This window comes from Lissotriton helveticus, chromosome 8, assembly GCF_964261635.1.
Source record: "Lissotriton helveticus chromosome 8, aLisHel1.1, whole genome shotgun sequence".
NCBI classification, from domain to species: Eukaryota; Metazoa; Chordata; class Amphibia; order Caudata; family Salamandridae; genus Lissotriton; species Lissotriton helveticus.
The window spans coordinates 1399829001-1399853286 of NC_136069.1; the positions used below are offsets into that span (position 1 = coordinate 1399829001).

The 24286-nt window shown below is 43.9% G+C and overlaps 1 protein-coding gene across 3 annotated transcripts in view; it reads left to right on the forward strand.

Annotated features, from left to right (window-relative positions):
• The first annotated feature begins 10100 nt into the window (after nt 1–10100).
• The window catches only part of USP25 (ubiquitin specific peptidase 25), a 528720-nt gene continuing 514534 nt past the window's right edge, over nt 10101–24286 (forward strand). For 2 of the 3 annotated variants that reach the window (XM_078658353.1, XM_078658354.1), the window contains exon 1: nt 10103–10409. In XM_078658353.1, the coding sequence (XP_078514479.1) occupies nt 10368–10409 (42 nt within the window). In that variant the 5' untranslated portion in view covers nt 10103–10367. Of the gene's footprint in view, nt 10410–24286 lie in introns of all 3 variants that reach the window. The other variant, XM_078658355.1, reaches the window with a different exon arrangement.

A 24286-nucleotide genomic window follows, 5' to 3' on the forward strand; every position in this document is an offset into this window, starting at 1 on the left:
AGGGACATTAGACGCACCACAGGGGGCGGAGCCAGCATTGTGTGTGGAAAGCCCAGCCCTATTCAGGTCCCAGGTGCACCACTCCCTCACATCACACATGCTAATCTCAACACTCACCACCGGGGCAGACCCATCCAGACTCCTGGAGCCAGGCTCACCAGCCAGCTCCAGCCAATCACACGCCAGCACACTCACTGCACAGACAGGCACACTTCTAGAAGTGGCACTTCCATATTAGACACATTCACGCCGCACACATCATTGCGCAGCATTCAATCACACGAGTCCGCACATACCAGACTTGAGCCTGCACACCCCACGCATCAGGAACTACCAGGGAGCCATACATTCCCCATGCATTCCTATGGGAGGGCAGGCCTATCTCACCACACGCACTTTCCACTGGGACTCAGTGAAAGTGCGCAGAAACCAAGGATCACCATCCCCAGGTCACATACAAAAAGCAAAAAGTTCAGGGGTGAACTTTCCAGAAGGGCCAAGTCCAACGCTACCTTTATTAAAGAAGCCATCACTGGACACCCTGAACCCAGCTAACTACCGCCCCATCTCCCTCCTGCCCAGTGTAGCTAAGGTGTGTGAAAAGGTGGTTACCAAGCAACTTACTGAGTTTATTGAAAGTGCTGGCCTTTTACATCCGGCCCAATCAGGTTTCAGAACATCCCATAGCACTGAGGCAGTCCTTGTGGAAGTCTCGGAGGCCATCCGGGAGTGTTTGGATGCCAGCCGGAGGGCATGTTTGGGTCTGCTTGACCTGTCGGCAGCGTTCGATACTGTCCCACACTCGTGGTTACTTACTTGCCTCACTGAGATTGGGGTATCTGGTGCTGGGTGGGGAATGGCTTAGATCCTTTTTGGAGGGATGGGTGCAACTGGTATGGCTTCTCCCGTCCTCTTCAGCTCTGCAGAAGGTATCTACGGGGTCCCTTAGGGGTCCTCCCTGAGCCCCCTCCTGTTTTACATTTATGTCACTCCTCTAGTCCAATTGGCTGAGGATCTGGGTGCCAAGGTTATCGCTTACGCAGACGATACCCAGCTATTGTTTACATGGGGGAAAAACAAGTGCTCGGCCTCAACTGCGAAGAAGTGTTTGACCACAGTTTTTCACTGGTTGGCCACTGCACATCTCAAATGTAACAAGGTGAAGTCGGAAATCCTCCTCTATGGAAAGTTCGCCCCTCAGTTCAGAGAATCGCTTTGGCCTTCGGGTTTTGTCATGCCAGCCTCCACAGAGCATCCTGTTAAGAATCTGGGGGTGTGATTTGAGGAAAGCCTTACGTTCTCGACCCAGATCAAGAGGCTAGCCAGTAACTGCTTAGGGCTACTCAAATCCCTCAGAAATGTCTTCCACTTCTCCTGAGGGCTGATAAAGAAACGGTCACTCGAGCCCTGATTTTATCTCATTTGGACTATGCCAATGCTTTCTACGTAGGCATTCCTGGATATCTGCTTAACAAATTACAAGTGGTCCAAAATGCGGCGGGCAGGCTCCTCTCTAACATCTTTGCTAGGAGCAGCATGCAACAATATCTGCACGCCTTAAACTGGTTGCCAGTGGTAGAATGGGTTCAATTCAAATGTGATAGTCATTGCACAAGGGGCCCTCCATGCCCTAGGTCCTATGTATCTACAAAAGCGTTTTTCCTTCTACACTCCTTCGAGACAGCTGTGCTCGTCGTCTCAACTTTTGGCTTCAAGATCACTATCTCTTCAAAAAAATGTGAAAACATTTCTCTTTGTCAAATTTGTTTCTCCCTTCTTCTCAAGGTTCGCGCCGGGACAACCCTCGGGGTATCTGTGTGCGGTATAAATAACATAACATAACATAACATAACATAACATAAAAATAGGTGCCAGCTCGTCTAAATAGGTGTCAGAAAAATAGGCATGGAGGTCATCCGAACCCACGACTCTGCCCCTAACCATTCCCTTAACAGCACTTCTCACCTCTCCCTCACTGATTTCTCTTCCTGCAGTTTGTCTTGTTGGGATACAGCGGCTCAGTGCCCTGCATTAAAAGGCGAGGCAGTACCAGATCAGTGATCCCCTCTTGAGTCTCTTATCATTCATAGCATTATATAGCATTACACAAATGCATCATGTATCTCCTCTTGCGTAAATACTTTATGCCCTCTAGCATTAGTTATTTCCACTATGGAACTTCCCCACTGTTGCAGGTGGGCTAGCCAAGTTAACAGTCTTCCTGATTTTTCCTGCTCCCTGTGGGCCCTCAGCAAATATTCCTTGTAATCAATACCTCGTAGTCTTTTCACGCATTCAAAATACTTCTCCCTTGCAAGGATTTGCTGCTTAGTCTCAACTAGGGGCATAAGTACTAATGAGCACTATTTCATTGCCTTCGAGTCTGCCACCCAGGACTAAATATCTCCCTTGCCGGTCTACTATCTCATGATTCACCTGAAAAGGGACTCCCAGTTTGACCAACATCAGCATTCCCTGGGCATAGGCTGAATACTGTGTGAAATGCAACTTGTCATGTGTTCTTTACGAATGTAGCATGTTACAATGCGTGCTTTTACCACGTGGTAGGTAACAACGCGGTTGTTACAACGACTGCGTTGTTACCACGCATGGCCTTACATCGCAAGTCGTTTCAACGCCTTGCAGTAGGTGGTGGCGCGCTGGACTGAGGAATAGTATAAATTAATATTCCTACTCTAGTTAGCACAACAGCAGGGAATGTGTTGGATTTCAAATCCAACACATTCCCTGGTGTTGCACGCCACCTAGCGCAAGTTGTTGAAACTTCTTGCGATGTAAAGGCACACTTGGTAACAACTCGGTCATTGTAACAACTGCGTTGTTATGTACCAGCGTGGTAATGTCAGCGTTGTAAATGCTATTTCCGGTTCTTTACAGGGCCTATTGTGGTTTTCCCTATGTTAGCCTAACTGTGCAATAACACAGGCTGCATTAGCTTTGCACACGTTACTACATAATCACGTTTGCTTCTGTGCCACATTATATTTTCACACAGAACCTGCAGTTGTTTCTCGTTCTGTTCTTTCCTGGGATTTAGTCTGAACAGGAGACAAGGTCAAACAACAATTTCCCTAGTTCAGTGGCTGCTTATAGGAAATGGGGGCAGGGGTTGTGGGGGTAGAAAATTCTTAAAAAGGAAAGAAAACTTACCTGCGGTCGCGTCTCAGTCGCCACCTCTCCTCTGTCTCAGGAAGCACCCGGGCTCTCCTAAGCCAATCACAATGCTGCAATGCAGTGTTGTGATTGGTTCCCCTAAGCCAATCACAACGCTGCAAAGCAACATTGTGATTGGTCTGAGCGCTGTGGTTCGGGGCTCGTATAGGAACAGGGAGCCTGTGCATGTTCCTCACCAGGCTGTACATTACAGCCTGCTGGGGAACTTGCAAAGTGTGCATTACGGTTTGGCCAGCCCAAGAGGGCTAGCTAAACAGTCATGCGCACTTTGGAAATAAAAACCCCTCCTCCCCTGGCCCCTGCTCTGGTCAGTCCTGCCCCTCCCTGCACCTTGGATTGGAAAAATAAAATGATAACAACGGTCAAATGTCATCATTTTATTTTTCCTCTTCGCTGCTCTCAAAGCAGTGGGGTGACGCTCCTCTGCCTTAGCAGGGGAGCCACCACTGCCCTTGTTATTGTTATTTTGTTCTGGTCAGGCACTCGCACCTAGACACAACACAGAAACACAGCTGTTGTTTATGAACATGTGAACCTTGTCGTATAGGTATGCACATCACTAAAACACAGAGAGAGAGACTGATATTTCCTGAGAGAAGATTACGGCTGTATCTAAGATGTAATACGTTCATCTGTGTATGCTAAGGTACGTAATCTGCTGCTAAACCCAGAGATCTTTGCTGTATAATCAGTTTTGCTTCTGTGGAATGGGAGAGGGGTTAGGCTATTCTGGCTTGTAATATGACAAGGTTTTTCATAACATACGGTTTATTGATAATGCTTATGGTATTTTTGCTAGGCAGTTGTTTTCTTATTGTGGCACATATACTGCATTTCAGAGCAAAATAGTTTAAATAAACATTTCAAACTTCCTTTGTGTCTCTTTCATATCTTATTGTGGACGAGTAGTAGGGTGTGAGCGAAAATGAGTGTCCTGCCACCGCGATCCTTGAGAGGGTTGTGAGTGTTGTGTTCTGGGGTATCAGTTAACGTGTTCCTCTGGTTATGAGTAGGAGGGCAAGTGCGACTCGGGCTCATGGTACTGAGGTGGTATGGTAAATGTAAATGTAAATGTAAATGTACAGGAATTTATATAGCGCAAATCACCAAGCGGTCTCTAAGCGCTTGCTTAGGGAACCCGTCCTGGTATTCCCCTGTGAGATAACCCCGGCAGGGTATCCGCAAGGTGAAAGCCAGGCATCCCGCCGCGAGGGGCCGTTGTGGAGATTAAGCAAGCTATTGCCCAGAGTCGCAGAGTGTGAACCCGTGAATCGAGTAGGCACCTGAGCGAGAATTGTCGAGTCCATGGACATTTTAGGACTCAAGACCCTGCCGAGCCGGGAATTGAACCCTGGTCCCGGGCTGACCTCTGCTTCCAGGTCTGCCTCCTCTAACCAGTGAGCCACACTTCTCCACGGTGACTCAGTTACTAACTGCTCATGTTCTATGGTCCCAAGCATAGTTCTGTTCCTGAGCATAATCCCAGCAAAAACCTGTTCCCTCCACCTCCTCTATAAGGCATGGACCTTCGTTTTGGTTATGTGTTTCCTGAAGCATTATTGTATGACCCCCCTATCGCTTTATGTATGTCAGTATGTCATATCATTTCTTTATGCTATTGAGGCCTCACACATTCCATGTCAGAACGTTTACAACCCCAATTATGACTGGTTGTTGGAATGTGTAGCATTGTTACCTGTTAACTGCAGGTAACATCCCGTTCCCTCCACCACACACCCGATAAATACCCAAAAACCCCACCAATCCAGCCAGGTCAGGACTCTGCATGAATGACTTCATTAGTAACAAAAACATTCACTAAATTAAAACTTGTCCCCAACTTACCCACAGCTGAACTGTCAAGCAGCTCCCTGCCCAAACTGTGATAACATTAATGTTTAACTCATACCCCATTCCCATTTCTAGGTTAGTAGATAAGGTTAGGGTGTGGCTTACCAGTGGTGCCTACTGAACTTCCCAGGATGGCATCTCCGGTGCCCAATAATGCCTTTGCAGGGCCCTGATAATGAATCACCCATGCACTGATGACCACTGCAATTTTATGGGGAACCCCCTCTGTCTCCACACAGTAATAGAAGTTCATCATTGGTGCCTGGGGTCACCACTGGTTGAAATAAGTCCTCTTCCAAGTTCAGTGAGAGGTCATTGCTGGGCCTTGCAGTCAATCAATGCTTGAGCGCGCTTGGCTCATCCCATCTTGTGAGCCATTTAGCAACATTGTGAGTGTCAGGACTGCCTGGTCTGTGTCCCGTTTGGATCGCGTTCTCTGTGGCTCCTCTATCGGACACGTCCTCCTTGGCGCTGTTTGCGGGCCCTTTTTCTAGAAGGAGCATGTTCTCATTGTCCATTGTTCTGTCCAGTATTGAGTTCTACCCAGAGCCACATCTCCTATGGACTAGTGAAGAATTGCATCTAAGAGTCCATCATAATATTCAATTATCTGGGAACAGCATGGCACATTGTGCTTCCATCTCCATTAGCCATCGCTTAACCACTACAAACATGGCCTGCTGCTGTTACACAGCTGCAGGAAAATCTGGGAAGCTCATAACCTTAATGTTCTCAACCTCTAGTTGACCCCACAAGCGTGCTTGCCTCAAGATGTGGTCAGGATTGTGAAAATGAAGCAACCATTTCACCACCAGTCATGGTGGGGCTCCAGGTGGCAGTGGCTTAGCAAGCATGTAGTGCACTCTCTCCAGTGCAAAGAGGGGGATAAGCCCTCAGGGGACACTTCTGGTTCAATCCAGGCTTCAAGGAAGGTGAGCATACATGTCCCCTCATCTTTCTCTGGTAGGTCTATGATCCCTACGTTGTTATGCCTCGCCTGTCCCTCAGAGTTATCCACTCTATACTTCAAATGTTTCATTCTCTTTTCCATGGCAGTCTCCTGTTTCTGAAGGTCAGTCATTACTGGCAAATGTGGCCTCATTTTTCGAAACATGGGCTTCCTTTTGATGTTACTTTTGATCTTCCTGCAGCAGGTTTATAGTCAAATGCCACTGTGTCTATCTTGGATTCTAACGAGTCCTGAGTGAATGTTATGGCTTCTAAAATGGCATACGTTTATCGTATCCCCAGGTGCACAAGCCTTCCTAACGCTTGGAGGTCTGCTAGGTTCCAGGTATCGGTTCGTCTCTTGTGTATGATCCGTCACCCTAGAGACTTAGGCTTGGCTAGTCTGCCCATGTTGTCTTGGTACCAACATTTTAGAGATGACTTCAGTTAAAGTCTCAGTTCCAGGCAATGTGCCCTGATCATGGACGTCCTATTGAGTACCAGTCCTGATGCGTCTGTGAGGTGACTCCCTATTGTACAGCTGTACGATGGGACATGGGGTCAGATCCGCTAATGGAGCCTCTGGCAACTGCACAATGCTCCTGTGTCCCACAGTGTTCAAATGAGAAGTTGGGTCAACCAGGCTATAGCCAGGTAGGTAGGAAAAAAGTGTATTTAGACAGTTGTCTATAAAACATTGTAAAAACTGTTAAAATCAATGATTTAACCCCATTTTTTCTACCCAACACCTCCTCCTACTACAGTTCATCATTAAATCTCTGTTTAACAGACCATAAAAACCAAGCAATTCCTATTGCCACATCTAAATAACACATTTCTGATAACAGCTTCACAGATTTCCTGCTTTGAACAGTTTCATATTTAAAAAATAAAGGTCTTCAGAACTTAATACGATTTGAGAGATAAAAAATGCAATCCATTAGGTTTATGACAATTCATAGCTAGTTTCACATTCCAGTTGTTATTGTTAAGAAACTCAAATTAGCTTTCTATTGTCCATCGACAATGAGTTCAACTTCAATATGGAAGACTTAATGGCAGACTTAGATATTCAACCAGATTTGAATAGTGACAGCAACCTTAGAAAAACAATCTATATTTTCTTCTCCAAAACATGCAATTTAATGGGATTGAGCTCTTCACGAAAAAAGTCATATTCAAGATATTATTCGGAAGAAAAGATTAGATCCTCTACCTTTCACAAGACCAGGTCCTATGACCTTACAAATAATCAGTTTCTCTAGCACTGCAGAAATTGTGATCTAATGAATCAATAATCTTTCAGGAGGCTGCCACTGAGGGTAACACTGTCATCTAGAACAGTTCCCAATATTCCCAAGAGGCCATGCAACAACTCAATAATAAGGATTGTTATAGGGTGTGAGGGCAAAATCCCATTGCAACAATAATGTCCACTATACATAGTAAATTGGCACATTGGCATGAGATATATTGTACAGTATACCCCCTATTTTTTTTTTTGTAAAAGTAGATTTTATTAGTTTTGCAAAGAAGAATAAAAGTAAGACATACAAAGAAGCAGCACTGTCTACCCCCTATTTTTTAAAGTAATGCCCACTCAATAAATACAGGGAAGAATTCCTTATAAAAGCCTATTGTATTGGCTTACGGCACTCTATTTGTGGAAAAGTGTAAATTCTGTGTTAGCATAAGCGGCAGCCATTTTGTCTGTTGCGTCCATCTGATTTCTGTTGTGTTAATTTTACTCTCTGCTGGTCGCCTTTTTACCCAGCCTGTTTCCTTAACTTTAGCTGACCTCTCTGACATGGTCAATCTGATGTACGTGCTGGGGGGCTGCAGCTGCCGGTGCACCTGATCTTCGATGTTATCAATTGATTGCTTATTGCCCCCATAAACATTCCTTACTCCCCCTCCTCATCTCCTGACCACCTGGTCACCCATCTGCTCTTGTTTTCCTGTAGCTATTTCCGTGTTTAAACCTGTTCCCTCCAGTTTTCCTTCCCATACAATTACACTGCAACAAACTGTATATTAGGGTGATGGTTTTTGTATTTAATGTGCTTCCTCCAACAACACTTGAGGGTGTTGTTCGGACGCAGTCCTGCTCATGAGCATTTAATAAACTTGGTTTGTTTTACTTCACTCCAGTGCCGATCTCTCTTTTGTTAGCCTTCAGACCTGTGGACGAGAGGGTGACCCTGCACCAGTGTGCCCTCACGGGGTACATTTCCACACATTGTGGAAAGCAGAATTTGTACGTGTGTTCTGTGTTTCATGACTGGATTAATGATACAGGTGTATTTTACTGTCATAAGAAACCCTTTGCCAGACACATGTGAATTGAATCTTTTTGGTTCCATTATATGTTTTCCTCTCTCTTGAATGAATAGGTACTTTACTGATGTATTGCTGTTTCAAAGTTACTAGCGTGTATTCAGATAGTGTGTTCAGCTATTGAGTTACAAACTTACGGACAAATGTTTTCGTTAAACTTTTGCAATGTAATTACAGGACATTCTGAATTTTGTGTTCATTTCCTTTTTCTGTTTAAACTCAGAGAAACATTATAATATTGAAGAAGTTTGTGTGTGCTACAGTTTTTCTGTTTATGGTTTCTCAAACGAGCTAGTGTTAGCACCAGATATTTTTTATGCAGCATTTTTTCAAAGTTGTTTTTAATTTGTTGCCTTTTTAGTTGCTTTATTCTGCACATTATGTTTATAACTATCAGCTTGCTTATGTATTGGTTGTTGGCCTAAGTTGTGTCTTATATGTTTTTTAACAGCTCTGAAGAAGTCCCAATGTTTTGGGACGAAATGTCTTGGCTGTGTCCTTGTCCATATTTTAATGTTGAAGCAAGAAATAAAGAATGAACATCCTTACTACATGTACTCTGTGATGTTTTTACTCATTGACTAATGTTCTATTTATCTCTGTTGATAAACTCTCTATGGGATATTAGGCCCTCTTTTCGTTTTTCAGAAGATATTTCGGTCACATAAGAGTGCTTTTCCATCCTGTCATGATATTTGTAATTATTGAAGCATTTGTTACGGTTGGTCCTGGGTGTGAGCACCTGTCTTGTGGAAACTATACAGTTTGGGGTGATATCAAACCATAAACGTTTGTGTGTTATTCTTATGATTTGCAACAGAGTACCGTGCCTGCCAAACTCAAAATCAGGACTTAAGCAGTGATTATCAGGGGGCCGGGTGCATGAACACCTGTATAAACCTGTGTTTAGGCAGAGTTCGGAATTTTGAGTTGGATGATATTTACCGTCATCCGGTAATTGATGAGTGTGCTAAAATATATCTCACCTAGTTTTAATGTTGGCATGTATTCAGAGGCGTAGCTTCATGTGGGTGTTTGGGGTGTTACACCCCCCCTAATCAATGTATTTTGTGGTAAATAGTTGGGTACAACTGCTTTCAGTCTTGTATGGTGAGCAGAGCTGCCTGTCGGAAAATGATATGCCAACGTGATTGTTGGAAAATCTGACACTCAAAGTCCAACTGGGGGAAACCTCGAGTGTCAGATTTTCCAACAATTACTGATTATTTATGTTATTTTATATTATTTTATTATATTATTATGTATATATTTATATATACAAAAACTATGCTCCCGCATGTAGTTATTCCAGAGCATCTTTATTTATCTGGTGCGCAGAAAAGCACTTGCATTTTCTCAAATTCGTAGTCAGGGCCACTCTCTTGTGAGCGAGATTTCAACCTAAGCTGTAAATGCGTGAGTCTCACTCGCAGTGAGTGAAGAGTGGGTCTAGCGGCGCTGGGCTGGTTGGGTGAAGGTGCGCGAGCTCTTAGCCTTTGGTTTTGAAGGAGCGTCATCTCTGGTTCCACTCGAACTTTTCACAGATTACTTTAGACTAGGTTCTGTACACTAGAACTGGTTCTATTGTACAGTGCTCTGATACCTGGGGGTAAAGTCCGAGTCTTTGTAAAAATGCATTAAATAAATAAATAAGAAAAAAAAAGAAAAAAAGAAATACATTAAAGAGACGACGGCCTGGCTGTGCCTAGGCTGGGAGAGTGGAAGGAGGCCGGGCCTGCAGGGAGGAGCCGGGCTGAAGGGAGAGGGCGGAGACTGCTGGGGCGGGTTGTGGGCAGCGGACGGGCGGTGGCGGCAGGAGCTGAAGCAGCAGGCAGCAGCACGTCCACCGGCGGCGCTGCAGGAGCGGGCGGCTTCAGGCGCGCTGCTGCGTGTTTCCCATCGGCGACCGCTCCGTGCAGCCCCTCCGCCGCTCTCTCTGGCCCGTCGGACCCGGCCTCCCTCCGTGCAGCTGCAGCGCCCGGGCCTCGCGCCTCCTTTGCACCGCCTGCCCGCCGCGGCCGCCGCAGGGCCGGGCCATGACCGTGGAGCAGAATGTGCTGCAGCAGACCTCGCAGAAGGTGAGTCCCTCCCGCCCACCGCACCGGAGGTCACGCAGCTGGCACCGGCAGCTGCAGCCCGGCCTGTGCCCTGCCCCGAAGCCACGCATTCCAACCAACATCCGGCCACTTGCACCTTCCCTGCCTGTCACGGGGTCCTGCAGCAGCGAGTGACCTGCCCTGCAGGAACAGGCACCCCCTGCAGCGGGGAAACTCCTTCATGGCGCTAGCACGCCCTACAGTAGGTGGAGTGTCCACCCACACCACCTTCCAGCGTGTCTTTACCTGGGGCAGCCCCCTCCCTACCTTTGCAACTGTAGCGACTCCCAGCTGTCTTGCACCTCGGGATTCCCCACTCACGCCCATAAAAACAGGCTCACTCGTTCCTCCCCCAGCAGTTCACATCTTACACAACCTCCTCACGCCCCTTCCAGTAGCTTTCTAGTACAGGCACCCTCGTCGCCAAGCATATATAACAACCGCATTGGCGGTCGAACCCCTTTACAGGTCGTCTTGCAAAGGTTGTTTTGCCAATTGCTGCACAGTGCATTTTTGGCAGAGTTGTTTTCTGCGCAGCACGTTCTTGGCCCAGCAGCAGAACAAGGCCCTGGTTTTGGAAGCGGTGCCCTGCAGGGCCCTCGCATGAACCCTGGTACACAATGGGCCGCACTGCATACTTAGTGCATGACGGGTCAGTTCGTGTAGCTGCCAGCCTCGGAGAGCCCGGGTCTTTGAAGATTGTTGTGAACCCCCAGACATTGGCATGCATGGAAGTCCGGCATTCTGAAAGGGGTGTGTTCGAGTGTTCTGAAAAATGTCTGCTACAGTCGAAATCGAGAGCTACGGAATTGGCATGTTTGCATTTGTTTAGTCCATCAGCATTAGAAAGTAACTACTTTTTAGGACACTTTTCAAGCCCAGGCTTGTGCTACCTGGTTTTCACGGTACTAAAATACAGGCAATGTCGTTATCTTTTCGTGTAATTTATTCGTTTGTGTTTGCTAGGAAAGCCAAAAGGGAAATTGAAACGTGTTTACATTTTTTTTACTGCATGATGTTTGGCATTTAGGTGGCTCTATCCATCTTCAAAGCGTTCACGAGAGAACCGTGTCCAAAATTAGTGACAGTTGTACTGAATGACTGTATGCCGGCTTTTACAGTGTTGGAAAACACACTACAACGTCTATTTGCACGCCGTATGGTTGATTGCCCTCTCTGGTTGACAGCTGCCAACTGTTGTTTTATGGCTTTAAAGTTAGCTAACATACTTGAACGCTCAGCTGATCACGACAGTACACCCGTAAACTGTTCCAGAGAGCCAGTGCCATCGTTCACGTATAATTTGCCAATAGATCGACCTTCTACGGCATGAACTTTTCAAGTAAATATTAGCATTTTTGATCATGGAGTGATTTCGTAAGCAAATGACTTGCTTTAACTTGTTAAAAATGCAAGCAATCGTGCAGTTAATGTTTGAAGTCGATTTCTGAAGTCATGGAGATCTTACTTTATATGCAGAATAAGACATTTGTGATTTAAAAAAAAAAAAAAAAAGCTGAGGGATTTTGGGTAAATTGCTCCTTTGAATAATATTCTTCCGCAATTGCGGCATTTGCTACCTTCCCTTTATGGGAAGTTAAGCATATGAAGTAGCATACGCTTATTTTTCTTTTTTAGTTTATTTATGTTTGGCTACTTAATCTTCACCACCTTTAGCAAATGAGTTTGCTTTCATGTTTGGCTAATGCCCACGAACATCGTTATATAACTTATATTGTGTGTCTTAACCTCGTTAAATGCTATTTGCAATTTGTGGTCTAAGGGAAATAATCTGCATTATGCGAGCTGAGCAGGTTGAGTACTTGTTGCAGATGTCCTTGTGGTCACAATCGAGCCCTTCTGCTGATTCAACCCTTTCATAATCAATATGGTTTGTATAGTTGAGCTGGGTGTTTGTAACTTAGATGAATGAAGTCCTATGTTTATTTCCCAGGAGCATTTTAAACACATTGTTCAAGAGTCTCTTTTCCCCTAACTGAGTTCTTTCTTACTGCAATGCAGGTGTTGAGTGTAGAATTAGCAAGTAAAATACCTGTGATCTCCAAAGATTTGTTTCACAATTTTCCCCTGACTGTCACCAAAGGCCAAGGAGGTAGCAATTGGAAATATGTTACTGCATATGTTTAGGTAAAAGTTTGGAGCCATGTATTGACCCAACTTAATTTGACAGATGTGAAGCTTGATGCTGCTGGGTTGGCCCTTTGTATCTGTATGTCCTTATGTTCTCTTGGCAAAATAAGCCGGATTTACTATCGGTTGGCCTTCCTTTAGGCGGAGCCCCCTCTTATAGTGCCGCACAACTTAATTTCTAGAAGATACATCTACACGTTTTGATAACTGAAAAATACACCCATAGTTTTAAACTTTCAGAATGCTCCTGGAGCGGTTGGCTGTTTTACATTTTTACTTTGACTCAGTAGAAAAACCCTTAATCCTGGCCTTCCTAGCTCTGGGTATGTTGTTCGCTAAATGACCGGTCGCCACCCTTGTAACCACCTAATCTATATCTATCCCGTACTGTATACCTTCCACTTTCAGAGCATGACATGAAAATATTGATTTTAAGGGACTGTATCTTATTTAACAAAATAGCCATTCTTAATTTTTACTTGTATGAACTTATTCACATTCCTTTGCACATAAGATGGAGCTTTTCATTTCCAAACCATTTTTATCTGTCCTTAGCCTGATTACTGCTCGATTTTCTTCTATGTCAAACATATTATTGAGTTGTTTTTGGACTGACTTCAAGATAGCCTGATTATAGAACAAAAATTGACCCGCACCAAGATACATGTAAAGCAATAGTGTTTCAATAATTAAATCAACCACAATGTTGTTCGACATTCACTTGAAAACTTCCCAAGAATGAAAACAGTTTCAGAGTCTTGATTGAAGGTTTGTTTTTTCTTTATTCAAAAATTAATTAAAAGAATACTGAATTGCCTGTCGCCAACGCGTTTCGTCCCATCCGGGACTTCTTCAGGGCTCTGAGAAATAGTGTTCTTGTCAAAACAGTCGTATCAACCTTCAAACAGTTTCTTTTTGGGTGAAGTCATGTATTATTCATGTATGGTCATAATTGCTGTCACTCTAGCCAATCGTACATCACAGGGAAAGTGCCTCCTGTATCCATCCACCTTAGATAGTCCTATCAGATGGTGGCAGTCATTAGTTCGATTCTCCGTGGTCCGTGTCCGTACTGGGATGTGATTCAATCAATTGGGTGCGTACTGGGATGTGATTCAATCAATTGGGTGTTCTATGCACTGTAGATTAAAGTTTTTTGTATTTTTTTTTTTATACTTTACATGCGCACATTCAACAAGTTAACCTGTATTGGTATTATGTTTATAATTTAATGACAGTATAAGAATAACCAGTATAATAAGTTGTTATATCTAGCTCTTGGTTGTACTTAGATAATCACTGAGCAAGAGCCAGATTCATATGCTTATTGGATTTTGGTTCATGACATAGTGTTCTTTTGCACCACTAGACTACTCTGATGTAATGTGCCAGAGGCGCTTGCCAAATGCAAGAATGAGTGACGCACCACACTTCTTACTCATAGTGTTAAAGGGGTGTGTATTTATATATTCAACCGCTTGCTATACCTAAGTGCATGCTCCTGACATGCCTGGTGCAACTGCGGTCAGTAGGCAAGCCAGCTGATTTGCATAAAAAGTCGTGCATCCAAGAAAGCCAGCATGCATTCCCGTAATCCTGCATAATTTATTTGCATTGTCACAGTTAATGCATTTCAGCAGTACTTGTTCATCACAACAAACAACACTTGGCCACATGTGAACCAATGAAAACTGAAGAAATCCTGTCGGTGGCAAAGGCCAGACCCACCACAAAACTCACTGCTGCGTGTATCATTTGGCCATGCACAACTGACAGTTGCTTGTGGCAGCCAACCTCCCAGTCCCAAATTGACCATGCATTTTGCAAGTAATTACCAATTTTAGGAGATCTACTTCTGTTGTGTCAAAGGGTACCAAAGATATTAGCATATCAAAGCTTTTTTGACCCATCCCCCTCTATTCATTAAATTCACATCCAAACTAGAATCCCTGATCTGCCCATAACCTGAGACGCCAACAGAAAAGAGACCTCTAAATTCCTGTCATCTTTTGTGCAGATTTGACAAAGGGTGCCAAAGTAATTAGCAAAATATTTTTTTTGTCCCCACTCTTTAACCATGCCTCACTTTCCCGATGTGCATGAAACTCAATATATCAGAAACAAGTTAAATATGCCCAGTGCCTGCCAAATTTCAAATAGATCTATGAAATGCCAGCAGCGTTATAGCAAATCAATGAGTTTTTGATTCCTCCTTTACCCGCCCTACCCCCTTATCACATCTGAGACGCTGCACTGAGCTTAACCTGCCGAGGCCCGCACATTTCATATTCATTTATTAAGCAACGCCAAGTTATTAGCACATTATTTTCTTTCCTCTATTGATTTGCATGAAACTTGGCATGCCTACAGAAGATAAGAACTAAACCTGCCAAGGGATTGGTCCACAATATATTACAGTTATTAGCGAATTAACACTTTTTTGATCCTCCAACCCATTAACTGTTTCCCCTGGCAGATCAACACAAATGTAAACATATTAATTGTAATATAAACAGGCTAAGCATCTGAGAAATTTGGTAAAAATGTGACACAAATTTGTCAAACAATGCTAAAGTTATAAAGAATGTATCTGTGTTTAGTTCTGTTTTTTGTTCAACATTTTATCTGTTTGAAGACCGTAACACACAATCTAACCGCAAATTAGCCCTATGGGCGTATGTGTAACAATGTTTGATGATGCACGGTGATGTTCATGCAGAGTTGCAATAAAAACAAGTTACAAAAAAACTATGCTAAAGTTATAGTAGGCAGATAAAAAAAACTCTTGCATATGTTGTAACTTAGTCCCCTAAGTCCACCAGACACTTTCTTCTAACAGTAATTGCTCAAAAAACACTGAGTGCATTTACACTAAACCAATCAAAGCCACTCCTCTAAGAAAAAGTCTTATTTCATGCCAAGTTTGGTGTAATTCTGTTCAGCTGTTTTTTTTCTGGGGCAGAGTGCATTGTTTCCAATGGAAGTTAGTTATAATTTTTCTTTTTCTGATTACTTATTAGAGATGCCTAATAGATTGATCTGCCAAAAACTTGAGATTGAGCAAGATTCACTTTTGTTTGCAAAGTTTTGTGCAGATTTGTCAAACTAGCTAAGTGACAAGCAAAAAAGAAAGTCCATTCAATGAAAACTTAATTTAACCCTATATAAATGTAAATTGATACTTGTATAGCGCACTACTCACCCGCAAGGGTCTCAAGGCACTTGTATGAATACCGCTATGGAACCCATCCTGGCTTTCCCTGTGAGGTGTCCACTCCTGGGCACCCCCAAGGTGGAGGCCAGGCATCCTTAGCGCTGTGGGGGCCGTTGTGGAGATTAACCGCATGCGTGCGGTAGGATTTCCGCCCGTACGCTGGGATTTACGGATTCGCACTTTACATGACGAGCTGGGCTCGTCATGAGCGTCCGAGGAGGCTACCTCATGACGAGCCCAGCTCTTCATGAGCGTCGAAGGGGTTAAGCAAGCTATTGCCCAGAGTTGCAGAGTGGGACTCCATGATTGGAATAGGCACAAAGGCGAGAATTATCAGGTCCGTGGAATTTTTGAGCCCAAGACCCGCCGAGGCGGGGAATTGAACCCTGGTCCCGGGCTAGACCTCTGCATCAGGGTCTGCCGCTCTAACCATTGAGCCACACTTCTCCACTGTATAGAGCCGCTATCACAGTTTGTATGCTGTGTTAATTGGCGTCTTTTCTTTTGGTTGTGTTTTTACGTACTGATTATGTTGGGACTAAGTTAGCGTAACTAATTGTGGCACAGCAATTGACTCATCGATTTAATTCAAATGAATGATAATTACTGATTAGGCTTATAGTGACTAAGCTTACCTGAATTACTATCAGAGCAGGTCATTCTGTATGACACTTCGTGCATATTTGAAGTCTGCTTCTTGTTCCTCTTCAAGTTTAATTCGATGAACATTGTTGTATGACCTAAAGGGCAAGCCACATTTGCGTAGGTGTGTGTATGATTTGTGTAGTTACAATTTTTGGGGGGTAATTCACAAAAGTGATATGAGTATCTCAGGAAACTGATTGTGGTTTATGTTCATGAAAGTCCTGTGATGCTGTATTGAACCCAAAGAGGAATTGCATGGTTATTTGGCTAACATGAAGGTATATTTGAATCTTTCTTGTTTTTTCATGTGAAGTGTCTACCCTTCTCTACTTCCCCCGAAGGAAGGTGTTTGCATTGGGAGGGGCACTTTCCCACTTGCTCACTGTTATACTTGCTGCTCAGCCAGTATGAATGTGCTGTGTGGAATGTTGGTGCATGGTGATACACTGGAAAGTTGGGTGCCAGTGAGTGTTGGTTGGAGTATTAGCTGAGCAGCAAGAAGGTGGCTGCTCCTGGTGGAGCTTAACATCTGGCTTATCTCAGATGTTTACTATTGGAACTCGTTACTTGGAAAACTAAAATAAATAAACCTTCTTACCTTTTATCTACACCTTGGAGTATGGACCTTTCTTTGCATTACAACACTCGCCTACCTCAATAAGGCTTGTAATTGGAAGTGTATACTCAGAAAGGCATGATTTTGTGGTGTTTGCGTTTGTAGTGCCAACTCCCATGGCACTATGTTGAGACCACAACACTTTCTGCTCTGAACCCATTTATGATTGCAGCAGCAAAAGTGAATTAACTGGAAGATTTTCGGAAGTTGATTGAATCATGAGTGTTCACAAAAAATAAACGGATCCTCATTATTTGAATCGGTGTTTGTCATTTGCAGGCACAAAGGCAAGATTTTGCCCACCTGAATTTCACTTATCTGCACCAAAAAACATTTAAGAATACTTCTAAGGTGTTTGTGTGATTTAAACTTGGGCAGGAATGCACTAGAGGTGAAAGTATAGTGCCTTAAGAAAAACAGTCCTTCTTTGTTAGAACCATCCCTTCACTTACATACATGTATTTTCTGAGAAAAGCTCTGTAGTGGAAATCTTGTAATCGTTTATGATTGAAGGGATGGTTCATGATGTCACAAGATTGCCACATCAGAAAACTGTTTTCTGCAGTACTTCCCACTGCATTTAGTACTATCTAAAAAAAAAAAAAAACTTGCTGATGCTATCCCCATTACTCATGTTACTAGAAGAAAAACATTGGGCTCTTGTAAGTGCTCACAAGATCTGGTCTTTTAAGCAGTTGGGTGGAAACCTTTTACTTCCTTTTCAGCTCTGTGTGCATTAAAAGGATTGCTGATTGCTTTGTGCTGATTCCCATGAGCCTCTTGTCTGACCCTCCATGACCGGTAGAGCTAACTGTACCAAGATCTGTTTTGTATGTAGAACAACATTATTTCTTATTTTTATTTATAGGGATTTATAAAGTGCAGCATATACCCCAGGAGTAACCTGATGCTGAAAAAATAACTCTTATCAGTGCAAGATCTCCAGATCATGCAGGAAGGGAGCTACCAGATCGTCAAAATTTTCCTGCGTGTGAGCAGGTTTTGATTGGATTGGGATAGTCAGTAAATGGGATTCTCTTCTTGAGGCTACAGAAAATGCGCTACTGCCCATCATAGCAACTCGCACCTTGGAGTGGAAGTGCCCTAGCTGATATAAGGCACCGTTGCAGGTCATAACAATTGAAACAGTGAGACAAAGAAGTATGTTTGGAATCACAGCAACTGCTTTGAGAAGACATTCCTTTACTAATGGCTAGTGTAGAGAGAATTGATCCAAGGAGTTTAGCCCACTTTTCTTTAGTCCTTGCATAGTCCATTTTGGGATTCAATCGATTTCCGATGCCGGAAATTCTTAAAATGACTTTTGTATCGCCTGCAATCATTAATAATGGAAATCAAAAGACTGGGTGAGGTAAACCAGACAAGTAATTTAGATATGAAATATCAATAGGGACAAAACAAGCCCTGGGATCATGAAAGGTCAGAGAGATAGGTGCAAAAGTTGGAGAAACCACCTAAAAGGATCCAGTGCTACGAAAACCTTTGAATCAGGTTTGTGCCAAATCCTCCAACCCCAAGTGCACCCGGTTGTACCTAAAGGATCTGGTTAGCCATAATATTGAAGGCTGTCGTCAAAGGAAGTCAAATTAAAGCTGTCAGAACACGTTCATCAAGCCAGTAGCGTAAATCATCCAAGACAGCTATCCTGACAGTTTTTGTGCTACAGCCCAATTAAAAGCAAGTTTGTATTGGATAGAGATGAAAGGAAAAACTATCTGGCCATCTAACCACATCAATAATGCTTTGTCAAATAATTAGAACTGGTTTCAGAGCTGCAAGATTGGGTGAGAGTTGGACAGATTTCTCTTGAGCTGGACAGATTGCTTCAACAAATAAATCAAGCAGATTCATATACATTTGGGACACCTCTCAAATCTCATACACATTCAAGACAGAAATAGCCTGCAATACCTCAATAGAGTGAGGCCCAGCTCCAACCTTACTCAGGCCAGGAAAGCAAGAGTAAGGTTGGAGCTGGGCCTCACCCGTCCAGACATCAGTTGCATAGGGGATACTCTAAAATATTACATCAACACCCTGCGAGCTCCAGCAGAAAACTCTCTGAAAAGGCTAATTAAAACTATCTTTGAAGAAGGTCGATCTCCATGGCAGGTTCAGCTGGCAGAGGCCATAGATATGCTATAAATAGATGCTCAAAATGTGCACAATTTAAACATCCCGGTAACCACATGGAAATGAACAGTGAACACGCAGGTAAAGAAAATATCCCCCGAAAGAGATCTGGAAGGTTTACACCATCATCCCAATCTCTCTGCACTGGACGCCTCCTACACAGTGGGCAAACCACAGCAATACTTTGAGCAAGCACTGACAGTCCCGGCCCGGAAACAAATCGCCTATATGAGACTGCTTGCACTGCCTATCGCGGATTTTAACCAAGGCTGGGCCCGGAAGGACAATTTAGCAGCATGTCGTCTTTGCAGCTATCACTGGGAATCCTGGCTCCACTTGCTGTGCTGCTGTCCTAAACTGGCTAGCGAGCGGCACCAGCTGGTTGTTCCCATCTGCAGGTCTTATGCCCTAGTACGATGTAGAGAAGTCTCAGACCTGTGTTTTTCCGCTAAAACACCCCAAATAGCCGCACGGCTAGGGAAATTCATAGAAGCAATCCGGGCAGCCCTGTCACAGAAAACTGAGTCACTAAAACAAAACCAGCCGGGCTTCAAGCAAGAGAGTCTATAATAATACTCTCCACAAAGCTTTATGTACTTGCACTTTACTGCCATTTTGGATAATCGTTTTTAATGTTTTAAACTTCTCTACAGTTAGTAGCAAGTTGCCTGAGATTGTAACTTTTTTTTCTTTTTTTCTTCTTTTCTTTGGAAGTTTTTTGTAAAAATAGTATATTGTAACGATTTTCAGTAATTGAACAATAAAGCTTAACACACCTCAATAGAGCTGCAAACTTTGTGACATTTGGGCAGAAGAATGTCTGCTAAAGAACCATAAATTTGACTGTTGAACTCTGAAGTGGATAACATCAGTCTTGTTAGCATACAGACATAGGTTAAAGCACTAGATGGTTTTTGAGTAAACGTTTCCAACTAAATGTCGAGGATCAGATGTGCACTGGCGTTTTAACTTCTTACTTGTAGAGAAGATGGCTGCTGAGATATTTTGCAAAAAGAGCAATTGACAGAATGCAGAACAATGTCACGTTCACCCCAGTACAGAGATCTGGGCCTAAATCCATCTTTTTTTCTCACTATGCCATTCCAGTTTGTACCCAGCCATATGCAAATCAGTCTTGACCCTGTGCCTCATGAGAACAGTCCAGCCCGAACTGCAAGGCCAGGTCCTCCCTGGACTGGAAACGAGCATCCTAAGGCCACTTTTGGGGTTTCACCCCTGATCAGCCAGGATAGTTTGACTTCAGTGGAATGGAGAGCACAGGACCCACGTCTGGGCATACACGTCCGACTCGGGGTGACGAATGCATAAAGAACAATTGATGGGCAGAATGCAGAACAATGTCATACATTCACCCCAGTACAGAGATCTAGCCAAAATCCATTGTTTTTTTCTCACCATATCCAAATCAGTCTTGACCCTGTGCCTCATGGGAACAGTCCAGACCGAACTGCCAGGCCAGGTCCTCCCTGGACTGTAAACAAGCATTCTGGGACCGATTTCGGCGTATGTCACCCTTCATCAGCCAGGCTAGCTTGAATCCAGTGGCATAATGAACAAGGGACCCACAACTGGGCATACCCATCCCACGTAGGGCAAACTGCCAAGCCAGGTCCACCCTGGACTGGAAACAAGCATCCTAGGACTGGTTTCGGGGAGTGAATGCTTTGATTTGTTCTGCATTCTGTCCATCAATTGTGTGTCTTTTGCTTTCTCGCCCTAAGTGTGCCGGGTATGCCCTGACATGGGTCCCAGGTCTCACTGTGCCACTGGAATCAAGCTATCCTGGCTGATGAGGGATGAAACCCCCGAAACCAGTCCTAGGATGCTTGTTTACAGTCCAGTGAGGATCTGGCTTGGCAGTTCGGGCTAGACTGTTCCCATGAGGCACAGGGTCAAAGCTGATTTGCATATGGCCAGGTCTAAACTGGGGTGGCATGGTGAGCAAAAGAATGATGGATTTAACCCAGATCTCTTGACTGGGGGTGAATGTTTTGATTTGTTCTGCATTCCGTCCATCAATTGTGTGTGTCTTTTGCTGCGATATTTTGGCTTAAAACATGTTCTGGAAATAAAGAGGTCTTGGCTGCCTAAATTGCTTACTTAAACACACGGAGCTAAGAGGGAAGGATATAGGACCTAGGTTGCCCTCCACTCAGACTATGTGCAACAAACTTAACCTAGTCCGTACTGGTAGGCAATAGTTTAAACATCAGTTGTGATGGCTGCTACTACAGACTCTACGTAGTCTGTTTGTAATCTTAATCCTATCAACAACGTGTGCCTCTTTCATATCTTCTATGAACCCACTCTACATGTCTCTATGTGATTACTTGTGTGTCAAGCAGTCACTCTACTTAAGTGTGAAAAAGGTAGAGAAAAGGTAGAAAAAGTGTGGAGAGGAAAGAAGGAACCTCACGGGAGCAACCACCAGGGAACTACTGACTGGTACTCGTCAGTGTTCCTTTCATCATCATCGGCTCCTTCCAACCAAAAGAAACAAAGTTGCAAAGAATGGTGTAAAAGGGAAACAATAATAAACAACTCATAAATTGGTGATCCCTATGCTACACACATGTGTTCTACTACCCCCTACGTAGTGAGAGCCGCTATCCGGCGCTCTACTGCTATTAAAACTGGGTCAGGTATCCCTGGCTATCTGAAACTTTATTCTATGCTGGGTACCTGCACCTATTAAAACCAACACTCAACAGTTGTGCTTCGGTTTAATATATAGGAAGCCAACATGTTTCGTTGCCTATCATTCTTAGTCGGCAACTTCTTCAGGGCTGGGGGTTACAATTGCCACACTTTTCTGGAATCTTCCAGTGTTTTAACTCTTGTATAGGGTGCGAAGTCGCATACCTCTGTTTGACTCCAGTACACGCTTTTTGCTGTGTCGGTCCCTATTGACGGAGGTGGTCGCCTAGTGTCAACCGTCACTCAGATGAAATATTGCTACAACTCGGGCTCCCGGTCCGCAGCCTAAATTGCTTGCCAATTATCTGATGGGAAATATATGATGGTTGAGCAAAACACATAGGAGTCAAGTGCAACCCAAATAAAACAAGCATTGGAAATGCAATAGGTCTTGCATTAGAAAAGTTGGAGCTATTTGTTTTGTAAATATAGTAATTTTTTTACTTTTGTTGACGTTTTGAAAGTAGTTAGTAAATGCTCAAAAGGGAGCACTGTGCAGTAATTCCGATCAGAAAGACTGTTACTGCACGTTGTTCCCCAATGCACAGGGAAACACTTAAAATGAAGCGCAAAAACTCCCCGGGGACACAACAACATCGTGTACTAACAGTACATCCCTCAGGCAGTTTTTGAGCCCAGTCTTACAGTGCCCAAGGATTGAGGCTAAGGAAAAAAAAAAAGACACGGCCTGGTGGCCGTGAATAATTAGGGGGGAGGAGCTGGGGTGAATGGGAGATCGGTGTTCGAGCCTCAGTGTTGGCTCAAAAATGTAGTCATGTCATCTAAAAAAACAGTTGCAGGAAGCGCGCGATGTTATTGGCGGGAAAGCCGCCTCCATCTGCTGAGACCGCGGCGCTCTGGCTGCATGGCGCCTCGTCTCCTCCTCAGTGGAGATTGCAGCGTTAATGACGCTCATTAGCACCGAAAACCTCTTAGCAGAAGAAACACGAGGAAAGAGTTCACTTGGAGGCCTGTGGGGTGGGGGAGATCTGGGAGGGGGGCTGTCTGTCTGCACAGTTCAACGCTTTCCAATGTCAGGTAACACCGAATAATTTGCTTTTTTTTGGGGCACCATTCTTTATTAAATTGTTCTAAAAAATTATATAGACAATGATCAATAATAAAATATTAGCGTATAAACAAATAATACCAGTTACATTATGACTGAGATATAAAGAAAATAAAAATAAAATGCAAACAAATCAGGGGCGGTTTCTTTGTATGGGCGTGGGGGCTCCGCCCCCCTAGTTGTTACCTCTGTATATACTTTTTGTAATAAAATGAATGCATCCTACCTGCTGCCCTAAATAGTGATCCTTCATCTAATCTTAAAGTTCTGACCCTCGCTCTGCGCGAGGGTCAGGCAGTCACAGCAGCACTGTCAGGCACATGCACTACGCATGTGCGGTGTTGCAGAATGTTCAGGGCGTACTTGATTTCAGCCTTTGCTTCTGTGACGTGCTCGAGTGAAGGGCCACTCCTCCCTTGCGAAGTGCACCACCCTCACTGACTGACTGCATTTGGGCGCTGAAGGCTGCAGCCTGAGCTTTCCAAAACAGCACGTCAATCAGCGAGGGTTTGCCTTTCCCAACTCTTCACAGAGTGGGGTGGATCAGCCAGCCTTCCCCCACGCCACTCTGAGTTGGTAACAGGAAGCCAGGATTGCAGGACGAAGGGTCACGACCTGCGGGCAACTCGTGGAGCACTTTGGATTGAGAGAACGAAATTTAAATAATCTCAAACACGGAGCCCAGGAGTTAAATTTTTGAATCTCTGCCTGTTCCCTGCGACGCGTTTGGTTCCACTTGTTTGTGCCACTTGAGCACTCTTCTGTAGTCGTCCTCGAGATCGGATTGGGTCAGTGTGGCCAGGTAATTAATTGGTAGCCAGGGACGGGGTAGGTGACCTGTTTCTATATTTCTGCTTTGAAAGTCATTTGTTCAAAGCAGCAGCACAACGTGGAATATAGAATTACTTCAGTGCGCTGGCATGTTACATTTTTCAAGTGCACCATGTCAGCCTTGCAGGTGCGTGCCTTGAAAAGTTCATTGCTTTTCAGTAAAGTCAACTTTGCTACTCACAGGAATAGTGAGCTGAGCAGAGTTTTCATTAAAAAAAAAAAAATTAAGGCATACCTGAGGGACCTTTATTTTTTCAAATGTGCTGTCGCAGTTGCCTAGAAAACACATTTAGTACTGGGTTTGTAATGGAATTTGCATTTAAATGTTGAAGGTTTTCCACTCCCCACAAAGGTTTATTTCAAATAATTGCAGTTTATCCACTTAAGTATTTTATTTCAGAAACATTGCTCTTCACATTTTTATGTTTTAATGCAGTAAATATAGTATCCACTTTGATGAT